The sequence below is a fragment of the Calypte anna genome, chromosome 1 (genome assembly GCF_003957555.1).
Source record: "Calypte anna isolate BGI_N300 chromosome 1, bCalAnn1_v1.p, whole genome shotgun sequence".
NCBI classification, from domain to species: Eukaryota; Metazoa; Chordata; class Aves; order Apodiformes; family Trochilidae; genus Calypte; species Calypte anna.
In genome coordinates this window covers 61,350,478-61,369,890 of record NC_044244.1, presented here as the reverse complement: position 1 = coordinate 61,369,890, position 19,413 = coordinate 61,350,478, and the positions used below count along the sequence as shown (strand labels likewise).

The following is a 19,413-nucleotide window of genomic DNA, read 5'->3' as shown; positions in this document are numbered from 1 at the left end:
CAATACATGAAGCTATTAAGACTGTCCTCTAGCTACATAAGTTAGACCTCCAAATGCAAACAAGTAAATAGACTTAAGAGCATGGAAGCAGAAGAGACTGCAGTGCTTCACTTGTGGTTGCAAAGATGATACAAATCTTCCCTATGATTTCACAACCTGTTAGTCTTCATTTCATCCCCCAGCTCATACTCTGTGCTGTATGCTGGTAGCATTCTGTACTTCAACTAGAAGAGCCAGCATACAGAGTTACATACACGGTATTAGGGCTTTAAGTTAGGATTGAAAGATGGAGACTCTCCACTGCATAGAAGTTATTTTCTAGTTCCTGCAGATAGATATTAACACTAGCCAGAAATAACTGTAGTGATGTTCTCATACTGGTTTGCTGGTAGTTAGGTGTTCAAAATTAGAATATTTAAGTGCAATTAAAATAACATTAAAAATAATCAAATTTAAAATGCTTCAGGTTTTATGCCTTTATAAAGGTGATGCTTTGAAAAAGAGCAAGTACATGACATCCTTAAGATGGTTTTAAACCAGGTTTTCTTTCTAGCCAACACTTAAATGCTGTTTCTGGAAGTCATTACAAGCTTGTGGCAGATTCCAAGTTTGGCTAGCTTACATCAGACTTATACATGCTGAGATCTCTTAACACTAGTGGTTCAAGCAACATGAATCTAAGTTTGACACAGCACATAAGTTTAGGGTTTAATTCATCCTAACAATGTTTGAAACCTAGCTTCACTGTCTGTACATTCAGCAAGAAGTATTCCAACATGTATCAAGAGAATAGGGTAAAAGTAGTGGGTTTTAGGACCTGTTAAACCATTGCAAATAAACCTACATAAAGGCACACTGCCAGCTTTGGAATTTTGTTAGTCAAAGTGCTATTTATATACTAGGCACTCCTGTTAAAGCTTGATTTTTATTTTAAGACTGAAGGACTACTTATACATAACACTAACATACATTTCAACCACCTCATATACTAGTAAAATTCTATTCTATGATACAGAACCTCAATTCCTCTTCAGGTTTGCCATCTGTGGAATATTCAATGAGCTGGAATGGTGATACCTACACTGTAACCCCAGCAGTGATCACCAGTTGTACCATGTAGATATCCATCTACTTTTTAATCAGGGCAGCATTCCCAGTGGGAATTAAATGGCCCTGCATAACAAAAAGCCAAACTGTTCTTTACAGCACAAACTGAGCTCCAGCCAAGTTTACTGGTCCATAAGAGTGGCTGAGGGAGCTGGGGCTGTTCAGCCTGGAGAAGAGGAGGCTCAGGGGAGACCTCATCACTCTCTACAACTCCCTGAAAGGAGGGGGTAGCCAGGGGGGGGTTGGTCTCTTTTCCCAGACGACTTTCAACAAGACAAGAGGGCATGGTCTTAAATTGTGCTGGGGAAGGTTTAGGTTGGATATTAGAAAGAATTTCTTTACGGAGAGGGTGATCAGACATTGGAATGGGCTGCCCAGGGAAGCAGTGGATTCTCCATCCCTGGAGATATTTAAAAAGAGACTGGATGTGGCACTCAGTGCCATGGTCTAGCAACCGCAACGGTGGTTCAAGGGTTGGACTCGATGATCTGAGGTCCCTTCCAACCCAGCCAGTTCTATGATTCTATGATAAGTTGTTAAACTGGAATAACAGTTCAACAGGTTTTAACTGTTTATTCAGCTCACTCAGCTGTCTTAGGTATTGCAATTTATAGCACACTATGTTGAATCATCAGATTAAGATCACAAAACTGAACAGCTTATTAAAAAGATGTCTCGGAGCTCTGAATTATTTCAAGGGAGTAGAGGCTGATTTCAGCCCCAGAAGCCTACCACGGCCAGATACCTGTACAAGGTCATTTTTACATTCTCCCTAAAAGCAAAATAAATTCCACTGTAGCTCTGCATTGTCTCCTTTCTTCATGTTAACAAAGGCAACAAAGTTTCATTATCTTAAGTAGTTTAAAATATGGCTCGTTGCTCTTTATATTCACTTCACAAGTTAAATTAAGACTTTAAAAAGTGGTTACTGGAACCAGATAGGCTGAGACTATGCTTGTACTCAAAATTCATTCAATGTATGTTTGGTATTAGGATTTGTCAGGAGGTACTAAGCAAAAATACAGGGAGCTGGTGTTTCATTATGGTATACTATAAAAATCAAACTTTGAATACTTAAAAGAAATACACTCTTTTTGCTTAAATGCATAATCTATCTCAAGCAACCTTACATTCCAACATGCAGTTTAGTTTAATTTGGCTGACCCACACACCTGCACACTACTATGAAGATTCCTGGACAGTTTACAGATCTCCAAGTGATTGGAGACCCTCCTTTTCCCTTACTGTATCAAAGTAAGAGAATCCACCTTTCCATCCTATACAAAAATAAAAGCCCCATCTCATTTGGAATCATCTTGCTTTTAAGCTTTATCTGACACCAGAAATTCCAAGGCATATTAAAATGCTTGAAAATAACCCAATATAATCTGATAGTTTCAGTTACAGGAATGTTACACATAATGAGTGCACAACACCTACCTGTGCTCAGAGCTACTTATCGTGAGGCTACCAGGTTTTGCACCTGTACCACCACCACTAGACACAAGTTTGTACTCAGCTTCAGTGTAAAGATGAACCAAGTTGAAACACCTTAACCCCATTTTGCTACCCAGTGCTGCATGTTACCTACTCTTTTAATTTCATGTTCAATCTTCTGTTTGCGATCCCGCCTCTAGGCACACAAAAATGTTTTGGTTATGTCAAGTTTACTGACAAGATTTCAGCTTAACCATTTGTTATGAATAGTAAGGGACTAATAGATTTCTACTTTCTTGCAGGAACAAGGTAGTAGTGCTGACAACACTGTAGAGAAAAACTGCCCAGTTGCCCATATTCTCTTTCTGAAACCTAAATCAATGCCTCTTAATGGCATAACTGATCTGCTTTGCATACCATCTTACTGATTTTCCCAGTAAGAGAACTGTTACTACCCAAATCCAGGTGAGAAAGAAGGTAATGTAACCAGAGGCTAGCAGCCTGCTCAGCTGTAAGCTCTGCAATAACTTTCATTTTACATTTCTAAAAGTAACTACGCTATTGTTACTCTCCAGGACAGCAGTATAGCTTGTGCATTCATCTGGAAAAACATATTTAAGCCCCTGTACGGTTGGTATTGCTTCATCTAGATGTTAGATCTCTCTTGAATCAGCAGCTATTTTAATCAAAAGCCTAAAAAATTACTGAAGTGCTATTTGCATGCAGCCACCGACAAAGTATTTGATCCCTGGATGAGTCATACCTGCTTTGTATTGATAAGAGCAGACAGAGCCAATAGCTGGGGATGAACCAAGTTAATTCTTCTGTCTTATGCATGCAGCAGTTATTCAAGGCTCAAACACAGCAATACTGTGTTGATGTAAAAAGCAAAGCAGACCATCTTGCTACTCAAAAATAAAGTTTAACTGCCAGAATTATTTCCCCCAAGAAAGAGTGAAATAGGAGGCTAAGTACAGGCCTATAAAATGCATCTAATAAAGCTTCTGCTAATAAGTAGCTTTAGTCCAATACACTAGCAAGAAAAGCTTATGACAGGTAATACTACATATGCCAACTCACTTCTTTGGGTTCCGTATCAAACTTCTTTGGCCCCATCTGCTCCTTTGGCCCAACACTTGCAGGTCCCCAGGACTTCGTAGGGTTCTGTAGCTGCTGTGATGGCACTTGCTGCTGCCTGTCAGCTTTTTCCCAAGCCTCTCGAGTCTCCTGCTTCTTTTGCTCTGGCTCCTCTCTAACATGTGCAGCAGCCCAAGCCTTCACAGGCTCCTGCTTCTTTTGCTCTGGCTCTTCCCTAACAGGGATTTCCCATGGTTTCACAGGCTCTGGCTTCTTCTGTCCTGGTTGCTCCCTAGTTTGAGTTACCCAAGGTTTTGGAGATTCTTGCTTTTGTTCTGGTTCTTCCTTAACTTTGGTTACCCAAGGTTTCAGGGACTCCTGCTTTTTCTGTTCCTGCTCTTCCCTAACTTTTGATACCCATGGCTTAGGCAATTCTTGTTTCTTCTGGTCCTGCTCTTCCCTAACCTTTGCTACCCAAGGTCTGGGGGACTCCTGCTCTTCTTGGACACGTGCTACCCAGGCCTTTGGCACTTCTTGCTTCTTCTGTTCTTCCTCCTCAACATGGGTCTCCCAAGGCTTTGTAGACTCACACTTCTGTTCCTCCTCCTTAACATGAGCTTCCCAAGACTTCGGAGACTCCGCTCTTTTTTCTTCTTGCTGCCTAACATGAGTTTCCCAAGGTTTAAAGGTCTCTTTCTGCTTCTGTTCCTGCTCTTGAATATCAGCAAGCATTTCCCAGGACTTTGGAGGATCTTGCTTTCTAGCACACTCAGCTTCCCAAGGTTTGGGCTCTTCTGGCTTCTTCTTGACAGAGTATTCTGCTTCAGGCAAATAACGCCTGTTGAGAAACTATATAGACCAAAGAAACTTAATGGCTCCCAAGAAAACATTTTGCTACTACAGTTCAGGTCATTTAGGTCACAGAAAAATTAACTAAAAGCAGAACACAGATAGTCTAAGCACTGGCCATTGAAACTATGTGGACAGCCATGGCTTTCTCCTACAACACTACAGGTTAGCTTTGCTAATCTTAACATGAAACAGTCCTGAACAGCACAAGTGAAATATACTTGATGTGAGTTAACCATTACTCTTATCCTCCATGCTAATGGTGTTCCTAAGCAGTAACAGTATCAAGTTCAGTTGTGATTTTCAGAGGCAGCTCTCCTCCTAGTCATCTAAAACACTGTGGGACTGTATTAGTAGACACTCTAAGTGCTGCAGCACCACCTTACACCAATATCTTCGGTTATTGGAGTTCCAAGGGGCCAAATATAACCATTAGTCTTAATGGAGTTTAAATACTAAAAAGTCACCAGTTTCTAAGATAATAGTATCACTAGACTTCAACCCCAGGCTGAGTTTACTGGCAATACTTTGTCATAAACTGGAAGCAAATGTGAAGCAGAGAATGTGCAAGGCTCACTGTCTGAGATTTTTCCTAACAAGTCACCAGAAAAGCTTTAGAGTCAGGTAACAGCACAACCAGCAGGTTATAAAAACTTGTTCTGGAGTAGACCCTCTAGTGGGATTCCTGGGCAATAGGGATCCAGCATATTAAGAACAAGGATCTCCACTTAATGGACATGCCCTTCCACCTTTTGAAGCAAGTCTAAAAGCTTTTATGCTATCAAAGGTTGAAGCTTGAGTACTCAGAAGTCCAAAAGGCTATTGAAACAGATCTACACACCCCTATGAAGATGAGTTTGTCTTGGGATACCTACTTTTCTGACAAACCAGAGCAAGACCTACATCAGTCTCAAGCCCACCAATATCAAGCCTACTGCAAAAGCTTAGTATTCAGAGGCAGCTTCAGTAGAGGTGTATTTTCTCTACTACACAGAACACAAGATCATGGTTTTTGTCTTAAAGGCTGATGCTTTGGTTTACTCAGGGAAGTGCCAAAGCATTTAAGTACTGCTTCAAATAATCTTACCCCATTTATCCAAACATACTCCAGAGAAACCATGAATTTGAGGTTAGAACTAGGAATGCAAACAGTTCTTTTTGCTTCTACATAACACCTAGGTTGCTGTTCAGGCTCTTTAAAAAAAGGGCTGAAGAAACGCAGTTGTTTCTGATAAGTTACAGTAATAAAGGAAAGCAATCAGTAGTGGAGTATCTTACCTCCTGTGGCTGTATTTCAGACTTCATGAGCTCCATAATGGATTCTAGAGAAAGAAAGTTAAATTGTTTCAATGAATGAAATGCAGAAAGACATACCAAACAGTAGCAAGTCTTTAATTCTATTTAAGTAGTAGTGCCAATAGCTAAACCAGATATTCTGAAGGCTCAGCTTGTTGTTCAACATGCTATTTTTTAGACAAGGTTTTACTTTGACTCAATTTTACATTTGCAGGAAGCTGAGTTAAAGAAGAAACATTTTGTAGTGCCCATAATTTGGTTATTGTACTATGTAACATTCCCCATACGAGACAATTCTCACATCTTCAATATGGCAGCTTACTCAGAAGGCAAAAATATCCTATTATATATATATATGAACCAGACTTTTTTCTACAATATTAGCCAGAATAGGGCTGCAATACTTGCAGGTTCTATTTTAGTTACTACATTGCAAACAAGTTACAGCACAGGATTAAGCTTAGCATCAAGCTATTCAAAGCCAATGCTCAGTTCAAGCTTATACCATCATTACAATACAGCAATTGAACCCTGTAATACTCCACCTGGTTCTTTGACAGGCTCTCCTTTTGACATCCGTCTTGTTCTCTCAGATTTTCTATTTACTTCTTCTTCCAATTCTTTTACTGGGACACTGGTGCGAGGAGTCGGGATACTTTCAAAGTAGCCAGAGTCTAGAAGTTTGGATAACAGGTCCTTCATGTGTTTATCTGAAGAGTAAAAATCCATGAAGACATGAAAATTTAAAAATTAAGGAGTATTGAGATTACAGAGTTAGACTCCTTGATTCCTCCCTTTATATAAATTGCAAGTTGTCCAAATCCACACACCTCACTGAGTTACAGCAATAACATTTTAATGGAAGTATTTTTCAAACTGCTTTATGTATGAGATGAAAATATCTTTGCAGTCCACAGGTAAGACTGCAGCCTGTGTTTAAATGCACACAAGGTAAACACTGAGCCATCTGGTCTCCTACATACCTAGAAAAGGATTTGTTTACCTTTAGAAACTAGGCAGAACTGATATGAAAAGTATGTTGGGCAAATGATAGCATAGGCAAACCTAAACAAAGTGACTGCTGACTACCCTGCAAGGCCCCCTTCCCAGTACAGAATGGCAAATCTCAGAAGATAAAATTAAGAACTGCAAAAACAAGCAGGGGGAAAGAAAGCAAGAATAAAGTTAACATGGTTGAAGCCAAATTTAACTGTGTACCCTTTCCAATGAGGCCTGTCCAGTTCCCTTATTTTAATCAGAAAAACAACTTAGAGTAGACACAAAGGCCTCAGAAGAAGCAGTGATACTAGAAATTGTTTCAGAGGGGCTAGAGACAGGGCAGCCTCGAGAACAGGAAGAACATTCAGCAAAAGATCACTCCTACCAGTGAAAACTACATAAACAAGAATAGTAGATAGAATTTAATAAAGTTGACTTCCAAGGCAATGAATGCTAATAACATAGACAGCTTTATCTGAAGTTCAGCTTGCACATAGGAGGGAAGACTAACATCAAGGGGATAGACATACTGACAAAATAGTCCTAAAAGCTTAGATTATAGTAAAAAAGTTACAAAAAACTGAAGATAACTAGGCAACTATTAGGTCATATCAACACAAATACAAGGCTAAAATTATCAGCTTGTTCCACTACAAGGCCAGCTTGCGCTCCATCCATAACTACATGAAGACTTAACACTTAGCTGTCAGTTCAAGTATCTGTATGTGGAAATTAGGGTACATCAGTGCTCTTATCTAACAGTTTAAATGGCATTGCTGTCAATGACAAATGAAAGATTACTGCCACACAACCATTACAAGGCTGGAGTAAATGGGACAAGCAAGATCTGTTTGCAATAGAAAAGACACTGTAGTCAGACCTGAATTCCTGCAGGGGAGACAGTTCAAAGTGGGACCTTCAGTCTGAGGCCATGAAGCTTTGTAATGCACATCAGTATACTCAAGCAAACATTTCATGGCTGGGAACAGAGGTCCCCCATCCAAAGAACTTCCCCCTGCTGGTTTTGTAAGGTATTCATGCATCACCTTTTTTTCCTACCATCATTTTTTCTCAAAAAGGTGCAGGTACATTGGTAGAAGAACACATTTTTCCAGGGAAAGATTTCCTGTACTGTTTTGATCTATACTTAAAAAACAACTTAGAACAAACAGCAGATCATCCTTGAATCACTGCATTAACACACGCTTAAAAGTGCTTTGCTTAGTAGCCTGTATATTCATTTTAAGATATTTAAATAGCACCCAAGTTTAAGATCTAAGTTATTTCTCTAGATGAGACACTCACATGTTGTTCCAACCACAGGTTTCTCACTTCCTTCTAGAAGGTCCCAGAAGTAAAGAGATGATTGTTCCATCTGATCTTCCACACTAAAACAAATGAGTTTTACCAGGTAGAACCACAGTCAAGATCAAGTCTTGTAGTATTCCAATAACCTCTCATTTTAAGGCACTTTTAGCTTTTCTAATTCAGGCTGTATACAGAGTGAATCCTAAACTCATTATCTACTACTGAAAGCAATTCAGCTGTGTCTTGTTTGTACATGATTCAGTCTAGCAAATGTAAACTCTTTTGCTGCAAATTAAGACAGATTAGGGAGCCCAGCTGTCCCACAATTCCAAGCCAGGACTTCTAGACTGGAAAACAACTGCTGCTTCATCAGCTGTTCACCTTGTTTATTGGATACACATGCAGGGGCAACCATCAACAGTTCCTGCCACTCTGCTAGTTATTGGGAAGCTTTGACAAAGGTTCATGATCCACTCCACATTCTCCAGACAATGGATATTAAAGTCCACCATGATGACATTTAGTATCCCATAGGAAAGGATTATGCTCCTTATGGAAGTGTAATATAGTAAGAATTAAGCTAGGAATAAAGTTATTACACTGTTACAAGAGACTTATTTTGTGGCTTTTTGTAAGCAGCTGTTATTTAGACATTCACTTACTTAACATTATTAGAAGTTTTAGGAACTTGTCAGGCTTGAATACAGAAATAATTACTCCTATCCATAGTGTTTCAATTTCCCACCCCATAACTTTTTCCATATTTAAATACAATTCTTACTGTATTATCTTAAAGTATACAGGTTGTTGGGCTAAACATAAGCCACCACAGAACAATGCCAAGTTAATACTGACATATACCTGCTGACAACCTAGTACCTTAAAATATATGATATTCAGAACAGAGGTATAAAACCTTCAGTCAGTTTTTTAAAACTTCTTCAAAGCTAACAGCAAGAGAGTCTCAGGACCACTTTACATTCCTTTGGAAAACAAGCATATCTGGATCATCACGTGAATGGAATTTAGAACAGTTCTCCTGCGTTCACCACACTTTTAAAATTTCATGAACCTTAGAAACAGCACACCAGATTCTGTTGTTTATGTTTAGACTGGACTATTCCCCTCAGTTCACAAGGAGACATACAATGGCAGGGCTTGTGTGTAACATTCACAACCGAGACTCATCACTGCAGCTTTTCTTTAATACTCAGAGTGAGATAAACTTGCTACACTCCTAGCCTCAGACTAAAGAAAGTGTACTGAACAGAATTCTAACTAGTGTCAAAAACATTATTTCAAGACATGGCAGTCTGACACAACTTTTACTGTAATGAATGAAGCCCATCAGCTAGACAAAAACCTTTAACTTACCTCAAGTTCTCATTTCTTTCTGGACATGTCAGTTTTGCAAATCTTATGAGGTAGTCTAGTTCTTTAGAAGGCAAGTATATTGCACCATTCATACCACTTTTGAAATCTTTCTGAACATGCTCTTGAGTGAAGTTCTGCAACACATACTGGACTTGAAGTATTGTACGCAGCTTTTTCTTCTCTGCTTCAAGCTTCAACAGGCTCTCCCTTCGCTGAGCCTTCCTCTGAGCCTTCAGCAGCTATTTCAATACATTAATTCAAGAGTTAAACAGCGGGTTAGTAACAGGATTCCAGGATAAAACACCTCAAGTTTAGTATTGATCATCCTATGTTGATCAAAATAACTAATTATTCTGGGTTAGATGATCTTTCAAGCTTTTCCTCCAGAAGCTCTCCCCATTTATCTACCAAGTCTCAACTCATCTAGCTTTAAGTCAAACTGGATATTGGTAACTTCACTTCTGATATGCCTTTATGATACTTAAATCCTGATTAGGCCTGTTAGTTGCCTCATTACAGCTTTCAAAAACAAATGCAAGGAATTAAAAGAATTGCTACCAGTGCACAAATCCAAGCCTAGCTGACCTTCAACAATAGCACCACTAACTTCATGTGATAAAAGTGGTCTCAAATTTCTCATGGTGAGACAACCACCTTTTTCCTTCCAAGTTATCCAATTTAAATGACACTAGAATCCTATAGTTACTCCTGTTCTGCTGGGGAAAGACTGAAGCCTTCATTAAATAAACAACAAACACAACTCACAGAACACACATAGCCCTCAGGCAACTGAGGAGGAATTATGTACTAGTAGAATTATGTAGAAAAAGCTATCCAAGTGACTGCAAGAACTATGAATAAGTAGTTTTCTAGAATGCTCTGTAAAGGATATAAGGATGTTGCTGCCAGAATGGCCCATAGTGTTCCAGTAATGGGTATTGTCTGTAGAATCCATACTGGGAGAAGTGGAGCCAAGGGAAAAACCAAGTGGGTTAGCCATTAAATTTAGCATAAATTAAGAAGAAACATGAACAGGTAGGATTTAATGCTGAATTACTAAACACACCTACAGAAAGATATACTAGGTCAGTCCTTCATTTCTGGTACATAGAACATGAGCAGCTACAGAGAGGAAAACAGCAAGCAATCTAAGATTTACATACAGCACAATAGTTTATGTTCAACATAGAAAGGCTGAGAAACAACAACTGCTGGAAAGGCTCTTGAATCCCTGTTCACATAATACTTTGAGAGATTTACTGCACTAGCAGGAATTACTACATATGCAAGAAAGCATCTCTAACAAAATTGTTTGGGTCTCAGTCGAAACTTAGACATTTTACCAGTCCTCCAGCATACTAAAAGAGGCATGAAATAATGCCACAGCTGTGCCAGTGACTAATCATGTTTAGCACCCTCAGCACCAGCATGGATCCCATCTTTTCATAACAAAAGTATCTGCCTGAGCCAAGAGACCAGTTTCCCCAAAAACACTTGCTTACATAAAAATATAGGTAGTGCTTTAAACCCTGAATAAATGCCTAAATGTAGCACTAAATCCATGACTTGCCACAAGCAGAGAAAACTACAGCAGAATAAATGACAAACTCGATGAGCTTCAGTAAAATTTTACTGAGAACTGTAATTCTCAGTAAAGCCAAAGTGATTTAACCCCAGCACTTTCCCTCACTGGAAATATCAAAACATTCAGTTTGGAAGGGATCTTGGTATGTCATCTAGTCTGGCCTCAGGAACAAAGGTTGCACTGAATCAAGACCAAATTGCTTGAAGCTTCATACAATCAGGTCTTGAAAAGATCCAAGAACAGTTTCACTACTTCTCTAGGCAGTACATTTTAGTGCTCAATCATCTTCTTAGTGACTATTTAATGACTAATTTGAACCTACTACTTCAGTTTAGGATTATTCCTTCTGCTACTACAGCAAAAAGCCAGCTCCATCCTTTCAGTAAACTCTTTGGTCTCTGAAGGGCAATATTGCACCTCCTGTCAAGCCTTCACTTCAGCAGGCCCAGCATGCCCAGTTCTGTCAGGCTCTCCTCTCAGGTCCCATGCTCCAGCCCCCAGCCATTCCGAGGCACACCACTGGACTCACTGAAGTTTATCTGTGACATTTGTGTCAGGCCACGTGACCAGAAATAGAGAACTGGTTAACAAGTACCAAATTATCAGTTCTCCTTAATCTATCAGTCCTCAGTCTAAGTCCAGCCTTCAGTGCTCCAGGGATACCCTTAACTTTTTCTCTCTGCTGCTCAGAACTACCCACATGTCCTTTCCAGTAGAGCTGCTCCCCCATATGTCTGCACCTATGCAGGGGATGAGTCCACCTCAGGCACAAGCTACCAGCAAGATGGTTAACTGTTTCAAAACTAAGTAAACTGGAGTTATCAAACAATGCTGAGTTCAAATGACTCAATTTACTTGGGTATAAGCTCTTGCAGGGATACACACTGAATAACCATATTGAGGTCAGTGTTACACAAAACTCAATGTTTACTCTGCTCTAGTCACTACAAGACAGTTTAAGCATATTGGTCCCTCAAGTTCCAAGATTGAAACTTCCTAGTATTCTGCATATTGGCATATAAAAGTAGCTATTAGAAGAGGAACAAGTATAAAACAAACTTTGCACTTACCTCCTGACAACATAGGGAAGAGTATTTTATACTTACATCTTGGCTAAGTCCAGAAAAAGTCTTCTGAAGTTCCTTGGCAAATTCCAAGTTGTGTACTACTTCATCATATTTCTCTACTGCCTCCTGCAAATTAAGATAAAAATCTATTTTTGATGTTTAGGACTACTGGTTGCATCTCAATCCTGTTGTAGTCACCTTCTCATTGAGAACTACTCATTTTGTGTATACTTCTCTGAAACTTTTTTTTAAAAAAATCCTGTCTGTAACTGGCACTTTAAATTTAGCTGTCTGAGTACAAAGCCAGCTCACATCACTACAGATATCCTACAAATTTGTCTTCCCAGGCAATTTCTTGTGCAATACTTGATATTCTAATACTGAAACAGGAAAGCCTGGACACCAGTTATTTTTCCTTCTGCTCCCATAGGTCAAAAGGAGTAAGAGGTAAACAGTTGCTCTCACACAGTTTATCAAGTAACTTAGGAACTAATTAGCAAGTTCACTTGGGAGAATGAATTCTAAGACCCCAATGCCCACACATTTAATATGTAAGGAAGACTCAATTTAACACCAACAACTTACTAGACAGAAGGCAGTAATTGTGCTTTTAACCATGCAAATCCCCAAGTGAAACTCCCTACATGAAAACACCAAGAACAGTTATGACCGCTCTGATGACAAGCTATAACTCACCTTGCAGGAGGGTAATAGCTTTCTTTTGTCACACCTGTTATTAACATTCTTTAACAGCACAGTGGAGTAACAGTAATAAGGGAACTCTCCTCAGCTTGCAGAATAGCACAATATTGCCAGGAAGAACATTCAACTTGCTGAAAGCTCATTTTTGAAACAAATGTTTCCTAAAGTAAGGCTAGCACACACAGCAGCTCTGACAGGCACCATAAATAATTACAATTTACTCCAAACTGATTGCAAAATGAGTTCATCACCAGATGTGCACTTCTTCCTTTGTGTGATAAACAATGAAAAATATAGATGACATCAAGTTACATTAGAGCTCCACTGTATCACAGTCAGTCAGGTTTCTTTAGGTAAGTGTCCAAAGTATTAAGCTCTGCTCTAGCATCAATCACCAGCTCCTGGTATTTGTATATACATTAGGAAATTTGTATCTGAAAGGTACAAATCCAGCATTTTTGTTGTATCTTAACTCCTGAAAAAAAAGTGGTTAAGATACAATAGTCTGGACTAGACTATTAGTTAATACAGAGTTCATGTGTGTTTCTACAGTAGTCATCTGAACATGGAACACATGTGATTAATTAGCTCACTACCAAGCCTGAATCTAATTCCTCTTCTTAGAAGCCTGAGGTATCCCAGGGAAATTGGGATAAAATACCAATACTTAAAAAGCCAAGCTCTGCTGAAAGCCAGTAGCCACATTAATTGCCTATAAATTTTCTAAAATTAATGTTGTTGGATGCAACAGTGACAGAAGAAAATATGTTGTACTTAACACCTAGGATCCAAATTAAAAAACCCACCTGACTCTTGCCCACCTGATTCCAGGTTAAGGAATTTAGTTTAAAAGAACTAAAAGGTCATCCTACTTCAATTCATCAAATTTAATTCTACTTCTGTACTTGTGATGGCAAGAGACTACATTAGATTTAATAGTTGTGATGAATGATTATACACTTCAACAGGTCTACTCTACTTTTAAGTAAGAAGTTATCACTTCCCCTCTTGCCCCATTTATGTCTAGTTCTTATTTACAAATGATTCAGAGTAAAGAAACAGCATTTGTGTTCTCATATTACTGTGCTGTGATAAAGCTAACCAGCCAATGAAGTATTTTTCCAACTGGTTCATTAGTGGGATCTGCACTACATAGAAGTGCCAGTGCCCTTTATCACTATTATGTACGTTTTTAAAATGTGACTGTTACCTGACTAGAGCAATAAACCCCTTGGATTAAGTAACACTGCTCCTCACACACACCTAAGCAGCAATAGCTTTCATGTTACAAAAACCTGGTTTCAGCTCTAGAATCCATTCTAGTGCAAGACAGAAAAAAGCCAGAACCACTGCTTTAACATCGGACAAGTTTAAGGTCACTCCACAAAGTGCATCCCATTTGTTGAGGCATTCCAAACTCTAGCAACCTTAGGTACAAAACAGTGTTCTAGGAGCATTTGAGAGTGCTGGTAACTCCTAGTCATCTAATAGCAGCAACAAAAAGCCACAAGTATTCTCAATGAAGTCATTGACTCCTAGACAGATTTTTGTACTAGGGAAGCCCTTGGATCCCGTGCAAGTTAAACCAGTGTCTTCCTTGGTACCAACAGGGGACTGTTTATCATGTACATTTTAACAGCTACTTCTAAACAACAGGACTCCACAGCCAATAGGCTATTTCAACTAACATCTATTAATGAAGAGGTCATGAGGATTAATTAGCTACCCCAGAAGTCTTGAGGTTTGTGTTTAAACACTTCAATGCCTTGTAGATAAGCTGCATACTGACACCTCATCAAGAAAAACAGTCCAGGAGCACTGAAGCTGGAACTGTACACAGCAAAGATAAGCAAGGACCTTCTATGACTTCAGTACATAACATGAAGGCTAAAGTGGGAGACTTCAAGCCTGGGGGCTCATCATTCAGCTTAATTACCAACAATATGTCTATTTGGTTTTGTGAAAAAATACTAGTGCAAGCCTGCAGGCATTCCTCTGTAAAACTATACCACCATGACCATCTTCAGCACACTATCCCTTCTGACACATTTGAAGACTGAGACTGCCCACTCCTGCATTAAGCAAACTTACCAACTGGTCTTGATTGAGGGCTTCTCCCTTCTTCAGGCGATCTTTATAGTCTTCTAATTTAAGCTGTAGGAAAATTTAAAGTAGTTTTTTTATATTGATTTCTGATGAATATGGAGTATGGCATACAAGTCATACCCATCGTTCTTTCCATATTTTACCTCCATAATGCAACAGAATAGGAATTTTACTCTCCTTTTCAGAAGAGATTAACATTAAAAGTTTAACCAAATGAAAGGCATCTCAGTCTCCAGGACTGCCTACTTCCCTTTCTTATCTTTGATCTTTTATTTCTTACTCACTACCTTCGTTTTATACAAGTACTAATGCATTGACCCTAGATCTTTAAGGAGCTCCAAACACATTCAGTGCCCTCATTTTAAACTAGTTTTTTTTAAGATTTTCCAGGTAAATGCTGAACTTTAGCCATTTATTCTTGAATAACTCTATTTAAATTTTCCAGACAGTCTTTCAAAATCTGGCTTCAGTTAAGCTATCACAATTTTATAGCACTGTTTTAAAAAGTGAATTACTACATTTATGGAATAAATAAGATTTCTAATATACTGCAAAAGGTCTTTAAAGCTGATGTAAACTATACAAAACAAAACTATTAGGTATGACAAACTTCTTTATAAACACAAGTAAAAGAAAGAGGAAGTTGGATATTATTTCATTTGTGTATCTTCTCACACAGAATTACTGTTACTATTTACACAGAATTACTGTTACTACTACCAATACCTACAGAAGCCTAGAAATAGGGATATTTCTTATTCATTCTATTAGGTCACACTTTCATTTGCTGTTGAGGTCATACTGTCATTCACTGGAAGAACCAAAGATACTTGGGAAATCCACAACAAGCAGCTTCCTGGTACCTTGGTTAATCACACTAGGAAAACATGCTTATCTGGCACTATTCAAAGTTACATCATGATGCATGACATGAGACAGCAGTAATACTGCATCTACTGCAGGTGGATCAAGTCCCCTAGCCACATGGCTAGAACACTGATCTATTCCCTCTTCACTTCCCAAGACATAACAAAGCTTTTCAGAAATTTAAAAGCACAACATATTCATACTTCTTCTTTACCTGTAATCCTGCCAAAAGTAACTGCACCATTACTTACTTTCTTACAGAAAATAGCATTTTCCCAATTAATATTCATGCACATAACCTTCAGTCACCCACTAATCCACTGAGAAGTCTTAGAATGCAAAAGCCTGCAATACCCACAATATTTTAGGTGTATCATTACATCAGTTCTTACTAACACTGCTCTGACCCCCACCCTCCCATCCCAGAAAAGCACAATTCAAAGCAAGAAAGCAGGCACTGGATACTTTGTTTAAAAGCTTTCTAGTGAGTAACAGTACTTAACATACACAAGTTTTTTGCAAAATAAAGTGCAATACATACTTACTAAATTTGACATTTCCATGAGTTAGAGGGAACACTGTTCCTAATTTCCAATGTTACATGCATAACTACATCCTAATATTAGATGCATGCAATCAATAGAAGAAATACAAAGATTTCCACAAGGCTATAAGCCACCTCCAAATCCAAGTCAGTTTTGAACTGATTCAGTCTACTCGAAGAGTATCCCCAGTTTTTATGACCATTCAAATTCTTTTCTTAATAACTGGACATGCACTGTAAAACTGGCAGCTGAGAACAGGTTTATAGGGAGCTGCACTCCTGATTCCCTTAAGCAATAGTGTTACACTCATACAATGTCAAATGCAAGTAGCCCATCTCAGAACATTAAAGAATACCACTCTTAATTACACGGGAATAAAAATGATAAAAAAGCATTAGCAAAACCACATTTAAGTCCTTTCACAGGTTACTTTAAAAACCCATCATACTACTCCCCATAGACACACACCACATAACCCCAGCTATTACACAACAGGTACCGAGTTCCAATATTAGCAATTTAAATACATGGCATAGCAAAGAAAAACAAAAGTTACCTTCTTTTTCTCAATGTTCCTTATCTTATGCTTGAGGCAGATAAGTCCATTATCAATGTAAGTCTCATACGCCTGGGAAGGAGAGGCTGCCGAGCCGAGCGCAGACTGCAGGGGGCTGGAGAGAGGCTGGCTCTCCCCAGACGGGTTCACCTGCTGCTTGGCCGCCTTCATCCTCTTATCCTCCCCCTCCTCCGACCGGCCTGAAGGTGACGATGGGCGACGGAAAGGGGCTTGGGAAAGCTGCACCATTGAAATGGATGGAGCTGCATAGAAACGTCGTTTATTTAGTTCTCTGTCGGCCGTCCTCTCCCTCCCCCACCCTTTTTTTTTTTTTTTAGATATATCTTTTCCTCTCCCACATTCAGAAAATGAAGCCACAGAATTGAACCTCAGACAGAATTCATGACCATCTTTCACTCCCCTCCCTCCCCCTTTTGATATATCTGTAGCACGAATTTCAAAGCAAGGCAAACTTTGTATTGTTCAAGTCTCCCCACCCATCGAGACGCCACAAAATCTTTACATAGGCAGAATCAGACAGCACAGGGGATGATTCCAGAAACCCAATATAGTGCCCATATAAAACTAGGCGGGTTTCCCGCAAACATCACCCACAAGGGAAAAAAAACTGCAAGCAAGCAATTGCAAATCATGCCGCCAGCCTCGCATCCAGGCTGCAGCCTGAATGAAGATTTAAGAGTAGCAAGCCTGAAGGCATTGCCTCTCTTCTTTTCACTCCCATTAAATCAGTTTTAACCCTTCATGACCTTTGCAGCAATCCAAGCAAGAATTTACACTAAGAACAGATCAATTTAAAAAGTGAAGAGAAAAAAATGCTTAATAAGGCAAGCAGCACGCTGTTAGAAAAGCATTATTCTGCATGAAGAACTGATCTCTGCTAACACCCACCCAAAGAGACGTGCTTGTGCCATTGCGAGACACCAGCTTTGATAGGAGGGGCTGGGCTTTAACCTTGAACAGAGAATATCTGTAAGGAGATGCTCCACCACCCTCACCTTCAACTACTTACACCTGCTCCTGGAAAGCAATGACACCACATTTCTGCCTCCCCGCCAGCCAGCCAGCCGGGCGGGCCTGCAGCGCATGACCCCAGCGGGCACCGACCGCTCACGGCGAGGGGACAGGGGAGAAGAAAACCTTACACGTCCCCAAGCCCCCCGCTCAGCCCTGCCGCGACCCACACCAGCAGCCGGGGAGGTGGCTCCGCACCCCACCCCGCCGGCTCCCAGGCCCACAGAGACTGGAAAGCGGGGCCATCCCCTCATCACGCCCTTGCCGTGGGCTGCGAGAAGGAGGGCACAGCCACCGCCGCCGGCCCCTCGCCCCGCAAGCCTCGCCGCCGCTCCCTGAGCGCGGAGGAGGAGGAGAGGGAAGGAGGGAGCAGCTGCAGGCTCCCCCCTGCCGGCGTCACCGTCTACCATCTCCTCCTCCTTCTCCGCAGCCGGTCCCGCACTGCCTGACTCCCGCCTATCCGCTCACCTCGGTGCCCGCACACGCTCAGGCCCGCCCTGCCGCCCGCCCCCCGCATGATATAGCGGCTGCGGAGGGGCGGGACGGGGCGGGACGGCGCGGCGGTCACCGCCCGCCTCCCAATGGCCGGCACCGCCTCACCTGCCCCCTCTGCCTCCCCGCGTCACGGCAGGCGGGGCGGCGGCCGTAACGCGGGGCGGGAGGCCGATAACCGCCAGCGGGCGCGTCTGTGGTGGTGAGGAGGGGGAGGTGGGGCGTCTGCCTCCCTCGCTCCCTCCCTGTGAAGGTCAGGGAGCCCCACCTGGGGGAGGACACCACATCCTTGTGTCAGGGAGTGTCTGGTGGTACACCCGAGGCATCAAACTCCAAGGCCTGGTGCTCGGCCTGAGGTTTGCGTGGACACGGCGCCCAAGCGATCGCCCACAGTGGGAAGTGAGGAACAGGGTGTCCTGGGAGAGCGCAGCCCGCTGCCTGCTTTGTGGACCGTGATGCTATGGCGTGACACCACCCTGTGCCGTGCTCTCCGCCCGCCAGGGAGAAGTTGGCAGAGGTGAAGTGAGGATCTGCTGTCCAGTCGTGTGTATCGCTATGGCCTCTCAAAAATAGTTGGCCCAGGACGGGCTGGCTTCTCTCTCCAGGCAGCTCTGACAGAAGGGTCTTGTCACCCCGGTGCGGGAAGATCCTCGCCTCCACCTCTTCCCGGTGCCGGGCACCTCCACACCTTTGTGTAGCGTGAGTTGGGTGGCAATGGCGCAGTAAGTAAGGTTGGTCTGGGTCATTAAACCCAGAGAGAAGGGCTCCTCTGGGCTAGTGCAGAGCCCTTGGAGGAGACTGAAGGGACTATGGGTCATTTTGTGTAACAAAATGTGTGTACGTCCTCAATAAATGTAGCCCAGTCGTGCAAACGTTTGCTAACTGGTCAAAGCTCTTACATCTATTGAACATTGATGATAAAATAATCACAACCCCCCCCAAACTTTTGTCAACCTCTAACAATGCAATCAGTGCCATACAAGGTATCTGAGGTTGGAAGATTAAAAAAAATAG

At 41.1% G+C, this 19,413-nt stretch overlaps 1 protein-coding gene across 1 annotated transcript in view; it reads right to left on the bottom strand.

Annotated features, from left to right (window-relative positions):
• CAPRIN2 (caprin family member 2) overlaps positions 1-18,445 on the bottom strand; it is a 33,424-nt gene extending 14,979 nt beyond the window's left edge. The window contains exons 1-10 of the mRNA XM_030452837.1: positions 18,376-18,445; positions 16,876-17,138; positions 14,893-14,955; positions 12,139-12,225; positions 9,448-9,686; positions 8,071-8,153; positions 6,312-6,476; positions 5,749-5,792; positions 3,625-4,470; positions 2,699-2,740 (exon numbers count right to left, since the gene is read on the bottom strand). Of these exons, the coding sequence (XP_030308697.1) occupies positions 2,699-2,740; positions 3,625-4,470; positions 5,749-5,792; positions 6,312-6,476; positions 8,071-8,153; positions 9,448-9,686; positions 12,139-12,225; positions 14,893-14,955; positions 16,876-17,138; positions 18,376-18,424 (1,881 nt within the window). The 5' untranslated portion in view covers positions 18,425-18,445. The remainder of the gene's footprint in view (positions 1-2,698; positions 2,741-3,624; positions 4,471-5,748; positions 5,793-6,311; positions 6,477-8,070; positions 8,154-9,447; positions 9,687-12,138; positions 12,226-14,892; positions 14,956-16,875; positions 17,139-18,375) is intronic.
• Between the last annotated feature and the right edge of the window lie 968 nt (positions 18,446-19,413).